At 39.1% G+C, this 13,422-nt stretch overlaps 2 protein-coding genes and 1 non-coding gene across 4 annotated transcripts in view; all 3 read right to left on the reverse strand.

The window, feature by feature from the left end:
* Positions 1–1,014: 1,014 nt before the first annotated feature.
* On the reverse strand, positions 1,015–3,949 carry rps13 (ribosomal protein S13). Its single transcript, XM_005459966.3, has 6 exons — positions 3,828–3,949; positions 3,280–3,328; positions 3,103–3,181; positions 2,017–2,186; positions 1,720–1,820; positions 1,015–1,088 (listed from the first exon to the last, which is right to left on the reverse strand). Exons 1-6 carry the CDS (start codon positions 3,848–3,850, stop codon positions 1,055–1,057), a joined length of 456 nt encoding a protein of 151 aa, XP_005460023.1. The 5' UTR covers positions 3,851–3,949; the 3' UTR covers positions 1,015–1,054.
* Positions 1,410–1,542, reverse strand: LOC112847620 (small nucleolar RNA SNORA19). Its single transcript, XR_003221256.1, has one exon. It is a non-coding gene; the product is annotated as a small nucleolar RNA SNORA19 (small nucleolar RNA).
* Positions 3,950–5,614: 1,665 nt separating the features above from the next.
* pik3c2a (phosphatidylinositol-4-phosphate 3-kinase, catalytic subunit type 2 alpha) overlaps positions 5,615–13,422 on the reverse strand; it is a 48,260-nt gene continuing 40,452 nt past the window's right edge. For both annotated transcript variants that reach the window (XM_005459967.4, XM_025909368.1), the window contains exons 23-33: positions 13,190–13,326; positions 12,845–13,014; positions 11,841–11,997; positions 11,129–11,238; positions 10,424–10,631; positions 10,211–10,335; positions 9,822–9,939; positions 9,653–9,734; positions 8,086–8,192; positions 7,841–7,966; positions 5,615–7,648 (exon numbers count right to left, since the gene is read on the reverse strand). In XM_005459967.4, coding sequence (XP_005460024.1) covers positions 7,466–7,648; positions 7,841–7,966; positions 8,086–8,192; positions 9,653–9,734; positions 9,822–9,939; positions 10,211–10,335; positions 10,424–10,631; positions 11,129–11,238; positions 11,841–11,997; positions 12,845–13,014; positions 13,190–13,326 — 1,523 coding nt within the window. In that variant the 3' untranslated portion in view covers positions 5,615–7,465. The remainder of the gene's footprint in view (positions 7,649–7,840; positions 7,967–8,085; positions 8,193–9,652; positions 9,735–9,821; positions 9,940–10,210; positions 10,336–10,423; positions 10,632–11,128; positions 11,239–11,840; positions 11,998–12,844; positions 13,015–13,189; positions 13,327–13,422) is intronic.

The following is a 13,422-nucleotide window of genomic DNA, read 5'->3' on the forward strand; positions in this document are numbered from 1 at the left end:
AAGGAGCTGTATGCCTGCCGGTTTTCAATGGTACCCTGTGAAGTCAAAGTGGACCCAAAAACAGCACTGTTGGTATAGATACTATTGCGAATGAGTATCTAATTCAAAAGTAATTTTCTTAGTAACCATTACCTTCCAAATATATTGATATTTTGTGCCAAGCCTGAAGGGATCCTACCTTCCCAAACACATCGGCAGTGTTTCAGGTAGGTCTCAAAATTTGCGGCCATCTGAACTTATAAAAGTGTAATAAAACTAGTGCTTACTTTGTTCCTTTCTTCAGTTTAAATTCCCCACTAACAATTAAATTAGGACATACTGGTTAGTAAAATGTGCAAAGACCCACATAACTCTGAAATCAGTCTGATCCACAGTGGAATTTGGCCTTTGCTTACAGAAAAGCTACTCCACTTTATATTATGTTAAATAAACAGAAACAGCCACTGTGGGGAAAAATTAAATTCACAGAAAATTAGATTATTAACCTTGGGTTTAAGTTAGCGAGCTGATATGTGACCTTTTATCCTGATGTTGGTAAGTGAATCCAGATGATGGAAAAATGTCCTGGGTATGTTGAACTTTCCCTGTAGTATAGGGCCCTGCTCTCAATGGGCATGTATTGCTGCAGTTTGTTTCCCCTAGGTGGTAGAGCAGGTCACCTACTATTAGGAAGGTTGGTGGCTTGACCCCTGTCTGTGTGCTAAATATCAGTGGGCAAGATACTAACCCCAAGTTGCTCTTCCATGAATCAACTGGAGTATGAATGTGTTACAAAGCACTTATGTAGAAAGAGCATCAAAAAAAAAAAAAAAAAAAAAAAAAAAAAAAAAAAAAAAAAAAAAAGGCTTGTGTGAATGAGGCAAATTGTGTAAAGCGCTTTGAGTACTCAGAGTAGAAAAGCACTGTAAAAGAACCAGTCCATTTAAATGTATTCTTTTTTGTATTCAGTGTTTGGCCTGTATTTCAAGTGCATCCCTAAATCTTAACACACACACAAAAACACAAACAAACAACTCCCAATTTAAACTGTTTTATTAATCCAAAAGTGTAGAATTTATGCCACCAGAGCAGAAGCTGTAGAGGACTCACTGTAAACAGAAAGGGGAAAAAAAACATTAGTAAACAAAAACTTTTGACTTAAAAACAAAACCCATTAATCTTCATATATATTTTTTGGGGGGAAAAGTATAACCATCCCTTTCCTATTACTCACTCATGATTTTTACTTTGTTGTAATTATTAGTTTATATTCAAAATTAAGTTCATGTTGGCCACATAAATTATAACCTGCTTAAAACGCCACATATGCAAACCTATAAAACTATAGCTGAATAAAAAAGGGCCAAGTTGTCTTTTTAGAACATCAATGTGTCCATCCACACTAAACCACACACGTACACAAATAGTTTCACTGTGTGAAGGGGACTGGCAGAGACTGCACCAAGTAGCTGCTCTGCTAATTTACCTCCAGTTTTTCTCTAGCACAACAGAAATATCACTACTCCTAATGAACAATGAGGAGCATGACAATGAATTGTGCATTTCCATGTATACACTTAATGTTACATTACAATACAGTTAAACGATTAGTATTGTAATACAAACTACCATTTGTTACATTTTTTTCTTCTTCTAACAAACAGGTAACAGACTTGCAAAAATTAAATTTTCCAATCCAAATAACAAGAAAAGCATCTCAAAAGCATCACAGATACATACTACTTCCAGTTGGGGGCCAGTACTCTCTTGGTCTTGTAGTAACGGGCCAGCCTGTGGATCCTGCTCTCAATGAGAATCAGGCGGAACTTGGCATCCTTGTCCTGCAAATATAACAACAACGTGTTGCATTCAATTGCCATTATATTTCAAATTACGTGCATTCCAAAGAATAAAAATCCTTTAAACTGTTGATGACAACATCAACATTACATTTTTAATTTTACATGGAAAACAAACTTCTCTTCCAAGTTATGTTATAGGATCTTGTTCCAGGTCATTGGCCTAGCTTTGCTGTACCTTTCTGTTTCTCTCCAGGTGCTTCCTGACCGCCACAGCCTTCTTGATGAGGTGGTACAGATCCTCTGGCAGGTCAGGGGCCAGACCCTTGGACTTGAGGATCCTCAGAATTTTGTTGCCAGTGACAAAACGTACTTGGGCAACACCGTGGGAGTCCCTCAGAATCACACCTAGAAAGGTTTATAGACATGATAAAACTGAAACAGGCATGGGATTTTGCTAACAAATTAAGTTTCGCATAAATCTGCCAAAACAGTCTTAAAACAGATTAAAAATAATTCCAGAGAAACGAAGACTGCATATTGATTCAAAAGCAAATCTAAAAAAATTTCAAAGTGAGTAAATTGTGTTTTCTGGATTTATGTAACACAAGTGGCATCTGGCTAATGTAATTTTCCTAAACAGAGAAAGAGTCTAAGTTTTCTCTGAATGGCATCACATTTTTTTTTGTCACTGACGACAAATCATTTTATTCAATGATTGTTTGCACTGTAAGATAAGTTGGCAATAATCTTTGTAGGACTTTTCCAAACCTTTTGATTTGACATGAGTTTCTGTGGAGCCTTGAGGCCTGTAGCTATCAGTCAATAGGAAAATGTATATCTGCTTCATCTCGTCTTTACTTTACTCACAATACAATCTATCCTAATTTGTAAATATCAGAAAAAACTACATACACTTCTTATTGTATTATAATGTCTTAGAATGACTTGGTGTAAAAATGAGACTAGACAGTGTGTAATACATCTGGTTTACATTGCACTGAAGTTTGGAGGACAAAGAACAACAAGAACATGATAACAGCAACCCCAACATTTACAATCATGAGAAATTCTGAATTAAAAATTACTGCAGAAATTTAGAATAATGGTATCAACATCATGGTCAGCCAAATATCTGGAAAGGCATCTAGCACAGCTAATGTGCAGCCAAACGTTTTTAAACTGCTCAGCAATATCTGAGTCTGCCAAAAGTTGTGAACTGAACTGTGGTGCTCTTCAATTATTAAAGTCATGTGATGTAATCAATCTCAACATATGCATGTTGCAGGGAAGAAAAACTACATGAGTGAATGGTAGCACTTACCAATCTGAGAAGGAGTCAGACCCTTCTTGGCCAGCTTGAAGATCTGCTCTTTGACATCATCAGATGTGAGCTTCAGCCACTACAAAAATGGGGGACGGTATTAAAATAAAGGACGTGTGTTCAAAAAATGTGCAACAATCACTTCGCGTTAGCGAAATACAATGAATATGTACTCACAGTGGGAACACTGCGCCTGTAAGGCAGAGCTGACTGGGACAAGCCCTTTCTGTAAGCGAGAAACAAAATCCCGTTAGTAGTGATAACTTGACAGTTTGGTCAGAACAACGCAAAAACTATCGTCAAGTCAGCAGGCAACGGGGGAAAAACGTTAGGCCGGGTTATGCTCGCTTCATACTCGTGCTGGCTTACCGATCATGAATCTTAACTAAATGATCAGTTTACAGTAATTTAATTTTGTTATCTGTAAGAAGAAACGCGTGTGGCTTAAACTTTGCAAGTTATACATTTATATGGAACATGATGTACAACTCAGGGAGTTCAAATCGTTTCGATGCGCAAATGTGCTAACTTGGCTACCACAAGCTAGCTAAAGGTGGATGTCGACTGTCTGTGTGCATGTAAGTCAATTTCTCACTTTTAGGCTGAATTCCAGATTTAATTTTTTGTCCCCAGTCAGCCACAACATGTTTAGAAGCTATCTCCTGGAAACAAAACCTGTCTACAGAAGTAAAATACCAACTTTAAAAGACAAAAAGAGAGCTCACCCGGGAGCGTGCATGCGACCCATGATGGCGGTAGAGGAAGAGAGGCCGCACACGCGACAGAAAATGGTATTTTGCGCCTGCGTCGGAAATGACGCAATGACGTAGACCGGAGTTTTGTTGACGCTACCTGACGTCGTACCCTCGATCAGCTCAGTTTCCCTCCTTCTTCTTCAGTCTGGGTGAATTCTTGACGATACCGTGTAAAGGAGGCGAATTTTTGTCACACTGAAACCGCTTTAGTCGGCGCTGTTTTTTTCTTAATGCAAATAAAACCTTGAAGAAACTGGCTGCTGACATGTGAGCGGAATTTGTGGGTCACCAAACTCAGTATACTTTGTGGAGGTAAACACAGACAGTGGTCCACCACAACATAAGAATTTTTCGTAAAATAGCTTCTCTTCATATCTGCAGAAATGAAGGTATTTCTCATCCAGCTGTAGTGTTATGTAGTACTGTGCAAATGTCTTCATCTACTCCCGATAAAACGGGAAATGGGAGCAGTAATTTAATGAAACGTGGGAACACATGGAAATCCAGAATATAAGGCTGTAATAGAGTCTGTACAATTTCAAAGAGTATTTGTATTTGTTGATCACCTTTATTCCTCACGGCAGCCTGAACTCTTGAGCAAGCTTTCTTATAAATTCTTCAAATATCTTCAGAAATAACTCCAGGCCTCTTGAAGGACACATCCTTTGGAATTTAACTGCCTTTTGTTCTGTTCTCTGTGAAGATGATCCCACAACGCTTCAATAACATTGAGGTCTGAGTGCTGTGGAAGTGCGAATGCCAGTCCATGACCAATGGATTGGAAGTGTGTTAGGGATCATTATTATGTTGAAAATTATGCTGTTGCCAATCAGATGATTTTCAGCTGGTATTACACGGTGGATGAAAGCCCCCACAATGTTTTAGAAATGTGTCACTCTTTTCTGACCTTCTCCATAAATAATGACAAATACTTAAACCAGTCATTTGAATTTAGATTTAATACACAAAGACCTTTTGCCACTGAGTTTCAGTGCAGTTTGTAATTTGCAATACTTTCCCTTCATTTCTCTTAATAGTAATGGCTGTAAACCCTTACATTGAAACCATTTCTCAAGAAAACAGATGTACCCCCCAGACTCTTTATCACTTATTAGATTATTTTTTTCCAGTTTAAAGAATACCGTTTACAGATAATGTTTATCGGCACGTTTCCAGGTTTTCTCAAATTATCCATAACCATGACAAGATATGCCAAGTTTCTGGTTAATAGTCCTTTGGGAATCAGCTTGTTGGAGCAAAAATACTATTTTACGCCTGTCAAACTGACTGATCTTTGGCAATTTTCATACAGTCAAATGAAGTAATGTGAGCAAAATACATGCAAATAAGACAATGGAAAATTGGTTCTTGTTCAACATGTAGATACCATACTGGTTTCCATTTTTATGCTTGAATGACTCACAGGTCAGAGTTAAGTAGCTTAAACAAAAACATTCTCAGAAGATGGTTGGGTACAAGACTGGATTCAAATTGAGGGAAAGAGCAGCTAACGTCCAAATAAAAACTTGAAAAAGGCCAGGAAGCCTGAAGAATTATTGTTCAAGAACAATTAAAGAAAAAATATATAATAGAAAGGTTCTTTAGCAAAATCTAAAGAAATTAGGGGTTGCTCAAGACATTTGCACAGTACTGTATGTGACTTGCAGGCAAAAAAAATTGAAATAATAGAATCAGTAAGCAAGTTTGTGTAATCTACCTTCAAAAAAATTTCACACAAAGACCACAATTTTGACACATACGTTCCAAAAACATTTAATTTGCTTTAAGAAAGAAGGATTACAGTACACACTGATCCATTCAGGCAAGAGGTCACCAATTAGGAATAAATAACTGGCCATGTTAATACAGACTCTGCTTCCTTTCTTTGTACAGCTGCTAAAAGAACGAATGAAGCCACTAATAATCATAACATGACGTTGTCTTGTGGATCTCTAAAAACCTTTTTAGAAACATTTATCTTAATTTCTTTATTAAACATTAACAACAACTTTAAATTCATAGTTAGGCAAGTAGAGAAGAAAGCAGCTAATCTCATGCTCAGGATTCCTGTTCCCTTTTTTGTGAAGACGTTTTAAGGTAAAGTTGTCCTTTCAGTATCTGATTTGTGTTGTTTTGCCAAAGCATTCCCTCAACTAAATGTCACAAAACCTGACTTGTTCTGGACTTCACTGGCAGCTATTACCATCCAGTGACTCATTATGGCATCGTTACACCAGTATTAGGCACTAGGAGTGAGTGTGGCATTGCTGCCCAAAGGTGAAACAGCCTCAGGTCCAGACTCCAGAAGAAACTCAGTTCCTGACTTGTGGTTTTGAACCACCTGAAGGAAGCACCGAATAGACTACCAATCAGTGTCTTCAAACAATCATAATCTTCAACCCGAGCATGTACAAAAGCATGTTCTGAAGCTTATTATACAAATTCCCCTTTTAAAGTGTGCTGTGTGAAAACAGTCAAGTAATACCACGAGCGAAAGACCTAGTATTGTGCATTTAGTGGCACTCCACTGTCACAAAAGGTTGCACTCCCACACTTAGACCTGCTCTGGAAGAACTACTGAAATAGCTTTATAGAATATAGATTTTTCTTTAATAAGGACATCATATTGTTAATAAAATATATCTTGTAATAAGGCCAAGTTGAGCTTGAGCACAAACAAAGGCACCTTGATGGAAGTGTGGTTTAATTTACTGTCTTTTTATTACTTTTGGCACATTTTTGGGGAATATTAAAGTCATGGTTGATTTCCTGGAGCTCTGCTCTAACCAAGAAGTATCTGCTACAAAGCAGGAAACCCTGATGCCTCCTATTTGTCTATATAGAAAATAAACAAGGAAAATGTAAAAATGAGCCCCCTTTCTATTACTTAAAAAATAAATGTGTCAGCCTATTTATACTCTTCTGAAAGTAAGCCGTTTTGGTCCTCTAAAATCAAAATGTACAAAACATTACAGCTCTTTGTTACACTTTAGGAAAACCGAGACAAAAGGAGGAGATTGTTTGTCACAGAAACAATCTTGATTAGCTGTAGAGGGAAGAAAAAAAAAAGAAATGGTGAAGAATGAAGACCAGGCTTCCCCCGTGTGAAGATTTGTGAATTAGCCCGAACGATCGCCCTTTGAGGGCACGTCTGAAGGAGTTTTTCACGCATTCACGTCATATGGGAATAACCTCCGCGGCAACATAATTACATGCAACCTCATGGTAAAATTCAGCAGAATGTTGTTGCTCGTGGTACATGTTTGTGAGCAATGAGAACATAAGTATTCTTCTTATGAAATCTTAAGAATACTAATTACAACACGATTCACGTGGAACAAATTGTTAATTTGGTTTAATAGATTTGAAAGTAAAATATTGCTGATTATTACTGAACGATCGGAATGGTAGGAAATCCATCCATAAAAGAAAAGAAGGAAAAGAAAGAGTAGTGCTGAAGTGAACTGCAAGCTGAGGTGACCACCATTTTCAAGTAAGCATCTGCTGCATTTCCCATATGATTTGAATGCAGCGCTGTTTTTTGTTTGTTTTTTGCTTAAAGGGGCAGAGTCAGAACTGTTGCTTCGGCAGAGGGAGGTGGGCAGGGGTTAGAAGTAGGGAACGGCCGTTAGTTTGTACCACTTGACCGTCTCCTTGCTGAGGTCAAAGTCTTTGAGCCTGAGCGTAATGCCACCCAGGAAGTAGTTCTCACGCAGCGACTCAGCACTGAGCACGCTCAGCTGCAGCTCCCGAAGGCCCAGAGTTTCTTTGCTGTAGCCACTGTATACCAGCTGTGGAAAAAGAGAATGAAAAAGTTAGCAAAGTGAGTGTCTTTAGGCATCTGACCATGAAGTTCTTCAGTAAAACATTTTCATATCAAAATAAATCAGTAAATATCAAAATGGTCTAACATTTTTTTTGATCATGGTTCTTAACAATGTCATACTAGATAATAAACATAGCTTATCATATTATTTCCTAACCATCTCATTGAAGGTAGGGTTCCTGGTTTTCCTTGAGATCTTTGTCTTGCGTTTGGAAGTCTTGTGTGGATCTGGAAGCAGGTAAGTCTTCACATACGGGTTGGGATCTGTTCCATCTTCAGAAACCTGACAGGAAAGAGACGGATTAATTGTATGACAACAGACAGAGAAATAGAAAAAGAATGAAATGACATGAACTGATCAAAACAGTATTTTAAAATATATATTTAATTCTTGAAGCCTACCAGGTCTCTGATGTGCATGACCATGATGAATAGAGTACTATTCCTGTAGGAGATTGACAGCTTCACTTCTCCTTCCACCCGACCAGAAGTGGGACTCAGTGGAGGCTCTGCAACAGTCACACGCCACACATAACTCTCATGAATCTGGAATAGCATGCTAACACAAGGTCTTCAACAATCATGCTGCTATTTATACTAATATGAACTGGGTAACGTATTATGTGTAATGCGTCACACCTACAGAGGGTTGAATCCAAAGACAGTCCAAAAATGTGTGAAAATGATGTGGCAGGCTATCCCACCTTGCCAAACCTTCACTGCAGCAACACAAAAATCGCACCTAGTAGTTTTGTATGCCCCCCATGTGCTTTTTTAGATTCCGGACAACAACGGGGCATGGTTCTATTGAGAAGTTGGATGGTGTCCTGGGTGATCTCCATACAGATCTGGACCAGGGCATCATGGCGACCAAAACATAATGTCGCAGAGATGTTGAATTGGATTGATCGTGGGGGCCAGTCAGTGGTATCAATTTCTTCAACCTCGAGAAACTGCCTGCATATTCTCACTACATGAGCGGGGCATTATTGTGCACCAGGAGGAAACCAGAATCCACTGCACCAGCATAGGCTCTGACAACAGGCTCAAGGATCTCATCCCAATACCTAAAGGCAGTCAGTGTGCTGCTGCCTAGCCTGTAGAGTTCTTTGCATCCCTCCATGGATACACCACCCCAGACCTGGGTCCTCAGACCACTGTCATGAAGTCTGTTTCTGGTTGGTAAAAGACATTCACACCAGTGTTGATCTGGAGGTCATTATGTAGCTCTAGCAGTGCTCATCCTGTTTCTCCTTGCACATTGCAGATACCAGTCCTGCTGATGGGTTAAGGACCTTCTACAGCCGTGTTTAGCTCTCCTCACCTGCCTGTTTCCTAGAATCTCCTCCATACTCTTAGGGCTTTGCTGGGAAACAAAACAAACCTGCTGGCAATGGCATGTATTGATGTGCCATCAATAGGAGTTGGACTACTAGTGAATCCTCTCTAGGGTCTTGGTATAGGCTCATATCACCAGCAGTGACATTCACCCTAGCCATATGCAAAACTAGTTTAAAAAAAAAAAGTCAGAAAAGATGAGGAGGCAAATATGTCACTGGCCTCTAACTTTAAAAACATTCCTGTTTTGTGGGTTGTCACATTCTTACTCATCTAGTGCATCTGTTGTTAATAAGTTTGTGCTGCTTTGCTCTTAACAAAATTATCAACCTCCTTTGGATACTCACCTGACCAGATCAATATCCCAGAGATTTAACTGACTTAATACTATACTGATTAAAAAGTGTTCCTTTGATCTTTTGTGAGCAATGCATTTCACATTTTTATTCAATGAACCATTAAATATTTTTGCCTACAAACTCAACAGAGTGACTTGACAAACTGGTAAATTACTTGTCGATATTTATAAACAGTACATGGCTTAATGATAGCACAGTAATGAAAGCAAAAGCACAAACAGTGTCAAGACAATGACACACAGTAAATGGAAATGAAAAGTGAAGGTATTTACCAGGTGCTTTGGCCATGGCATCCACACCTTCTGTCTTGTCATCCCGCGCAATTGGATGAAAGAATGTGTAGATCAGGTCACACTAGAAGAAGACCAGAAAAACTGAAAATCTATTCCTGATTACTATCATTCCAGTATACTGAGTGTGTTTGTTTGTGTGTGCGTGTACCTGGGTGACTTCTGTGGAGCTTCTCATCAGGTTGTGGACATAGTTATTGAGCTCCAGCTTCCTCTTGGCTGCTACTTCTTTAATTTGGCTTCGGCCAAGCACCATTTTGCTCGGGAAACTAGAGAAAAAGCGAAGCAAGGTATGATTAGCTGATCTACTTTACAGAATCTGATATAACACTTAGTCCGGTAGTCACAACACTGATTACAAAAACAAAACATCAATTCATTATTAGGCTTACAGCAGGATGACATTTTGGGAGTGTTAGCGAAGATTGTATCATCTCCAAAACATGATAATTACCTGGCCAGTTCAGTATCTTACAGGTTTTAATGAAGATGATAACATTGTTGGATGATAAGGGAGTGAGTGGGCAGTGACAAAACTACCTTGGCAGCTTCCAGAGAGGGAAGAGGATAGTCAGTTTATTGTGGAGCTCTTGAAACTCGTCAAAAGTGCGGAAGACAAACTGTGGCTCATTCTGACCTTCCCTCAGGAGTCTCACCACATAGATCTGCACAGAGAGGAGAAACAGCCAGTTTACAGTCTGGGGAAAATCCAGATATGAGACGAAAACAAAATGAGACTTCACTGGTACTCACATAGTGCTTGTCTGGGTTATATCTCTTCTGAAAGGAGAAGATGGAGGCGTGGACAATGCGTCCCTCTTGTTTCAGAGTGTATGTCTTCGGTGAGAAAGAGAGGATTGGCTCGTCATTGGCCGGCAGACCAGAGAATCGTAGCTGGGCAAGGTTGTGGATGAAGAAGTTGAACTTGGTGGCCACACTTCCCAGACTGGACTCTATGAGCCTGGGACAGTTACAGTTAGAAAATAAGGGGAGGAAATCTGCATTAGATCAGGTGAAAATGAGACTAAATATTTAATATGGCAAAAAGTATTAAATTTTAACTATGCTCCTTTGACCTTTGGTTATTTGAAGAAATAAACATTCAAAGCACATTTCCAGTTTCAATCCAGCCTGACTGATCTTTCAAAAAAACAAGAATGCCTTGTTCTGGTTGTACTTTTTGTTTTGTTGTTGCATGGTGAGATAGCAGCCATTCCTGTTTTGCTCCTAAGCATGTACTGCCACCTGGTGGACTTTTAGTTTCTGACATCATAAACCATACACAAAAGTCTGGCTACAAAACCTGCCACGTAGAGTGGAATGAATCAGAGAAAAGCATTAAAGTTGAACAAAAATGTGCTAAAAAAACAAACAATAAACATGTCAAAGAATTTAACAGAATATTGTTTTTAGTGTTTTGTTTTTTGGACTGGAGGAGAGAGATGTTAATACATTTACCTGGTAAAGAAGATGGTGGCTTCAGCATCTGTGTTGTGCGGCTGCAGTGCATCAAACACATACTTTAGATCTTGAGAGCCGGTCAGCTCTGGGAGACCTGATGACATCATCTACAACAGACGAAGAGATTTTTGAGGTGAATACAACTTGGTGACTTTTTTTTAAGTTATCTGAAGCAGTTTTCTGCATGTTGACCCACTTATTACTCAGAACTTTCTAACTCTGCTGTGTGTTCAGTTTGGAAGATGTGCTTACTGGTGCTGCTTAATTGCACCGACAGGTGTGTCTACTATTTTGTCTGTCCTATGTATAATCAGCGAGGTCAGGCAAAGAATCAGTATAATTCAGTTCAGTTCAGTGACACCAAGACTGTCTCCTTTAGAAATGCAATAAACAGAGGTCTTTTCACTTAAGTAGAGCCTATAAGTTTATTGCACACAAATTTCTAGGACAGAGAGGCGTTGATTTATTATGAATGTTCTTGATTTGCATATCTTGTTATTTTGGCTCTTGCAGGTGTAAAAGAAAACAAGGTGACAAAAAGGAGGCCAAAACCAGTAAGAGGGACAGATAAAGATGTTAAATGGCACAGTCAGCAGTGCAAAAGTACAAGAACAAAACTCGTTTTACCATCTATGTGTGTATGAACAGCTAGAGTACTATGTACTATGCACATGTGTGTATGTACTTTTTTTTGTGTTTTCTCTCTCACCAGTGACAACAAGTTAAGGAAAAGCCCAGAGTTCTTGCGGATGAGGTTGTAGGCTTGGCAACACAGGTCCACAAACAGCTGGAAGCGGCTGGTGGGCCGCTCGCCTCCGTTAATGACGTACGCCATGTCAGAGGTCAGAACAAACGGAGCTCGGTCTCTGATGGGAAAAAAGGGTGGAGACAAGATTTGACATCAGCTTCTCATAAGAGAGCAAAAAGTTTTTCATCACTTGTTTAAACCTCTGGGAAAACATGGCCTAAATTGACATCCTCTCTCACGTAAAACACTCGAAAAAGGAGTATGTATGAAGTAATAAATAAATAAATAAATGAATGTATAAACATTTCAGCAAGAAAATGTTCCAAGGCCAAAAATAGAAGAGTGTAGTTGTAACAGAGCCAACCTGGACACTGTGTGAAAATCTCAGTTAAGAATCAGGTCATGACTGAAAACACACATTAATCTTACTGTGCTGAAAATCATCATCCTCTGCTCCTGAAATACGGTCACCCACAAAGGAATTGTGGTGCCTTTGAGCACAGGGATGTACTCTAATATTTTACTATGCACAAAGTCTTCGGTGGGGTAGGTATATAATTTTGGGGATTTGTTTGTTTTTTCACCTCATCTTGGGTGAAAGTTTGATGTCAGTTTAGTTTCTGACATCATAAACCATACACAAAAGTCTGGCTACAAAACCTGCCACGTAGAGTGGAATGAATCAGAGATGAAAAGTATGCTTGACATACTTTTCATCCATAAAAGTGAAGATCACACTTTTTAAATTGTTTTTGACAACTTGACACTTCAGTTCTAAAGGCACTCAAAACAAACAACAACCAAAAATCACCTGTGTGCTGTGGGAGTCCCCTGGGAACTACGAGGGTTGTAAATCAATCATATCACTACGGCACACCTTCAAAACTCGATAGCGCGACAAAGCATACTATATCTGACAAGCAATTTCACACATGCATCCATGACACATGTGATTTTATCATCACCTCTTGAAGCTACCAAACATCTGGGCATGGCCCAGGAATTTGCCAAAGTCGATGTGAAACATGTGACCAGTGGAGCGCAGCATGATATTATCATTATGGCGATCACAGATGCCAAGCACGTAGGTTGCAACACAGCATCCAGCACAAGAGTAGATGAAGTTCTCCGAAGCCTAAAGGAGAGGAGAAAAGGGTATTTTAAGCATGGCTAAATAAAGCGAGTACTGCAATCGAATAAAAAAACAAAAACAAAAAACGTTGCATGTTTGGATTAAGGATTCACATTTATAAGGGTCAAAGGTCAAACAGACTAACAAGTGCTTTGAATTTCATGAGTATATGTATCACCTTCTCATACTCATCCTCAGCAGGGTTGTACTTGCGAAGCCATTCTGCCAGTGGTTTGTCCTTAAAAGATCCTGTCACGCCGTCCTCCACCTGGATCTTTCTGAGGGTGTCAGAAGAAGGCACCAACTCTACCATACCTACACAACAGCAAATCTTTTATCAACATTACACCGGTCATATAGTATATTTAACTGTAAATGTGGTAATTGGTTTACTCAACAAATTAGCTACAT

Source organism: Oreochromis niloticus, linkage group LG7 (genome assembly GCF_001858045.2).
Source record: "Oreochromis niloticus isolate F11D_XX linkage group LG7, O_niloticus_UMD_NMBU, whole genome shotgun sequence".
In the NCBI taxonomy this organism is placed as follows: Eukaryota; Metazoa; Chordata; class Actinopteri; order Cichliformes; family Cichlidae; genus Oreochromis; species Oreochromis niloticus.

What these genes read in the sequence shown, in the direction of transcription:
- rps13 (XM_005459966.3), bottom strand. Translation starts at nt 3,850, where the DNA reads ATGGGTCGCATGCACGCTCCCGG. An exon ending in GGTCGCATGCACGCTCCCGG is followed by an intron (nt 3,329 to 3,827) that starts GTGAGCTCTCTT and finishes TCTCGCTTACAG; the next exon opens with AAAGGGCTTGTCCCAGTCAG. An exon ending in ACAGGCGCAGTGTTCCCACT is followed by an intron (nt 3,182 to 3,279) that starts GTGAGTACATAT and finishes CCATTTTTGTAG; the next exon opens with TGGCTGAAGCTCACATCTGA.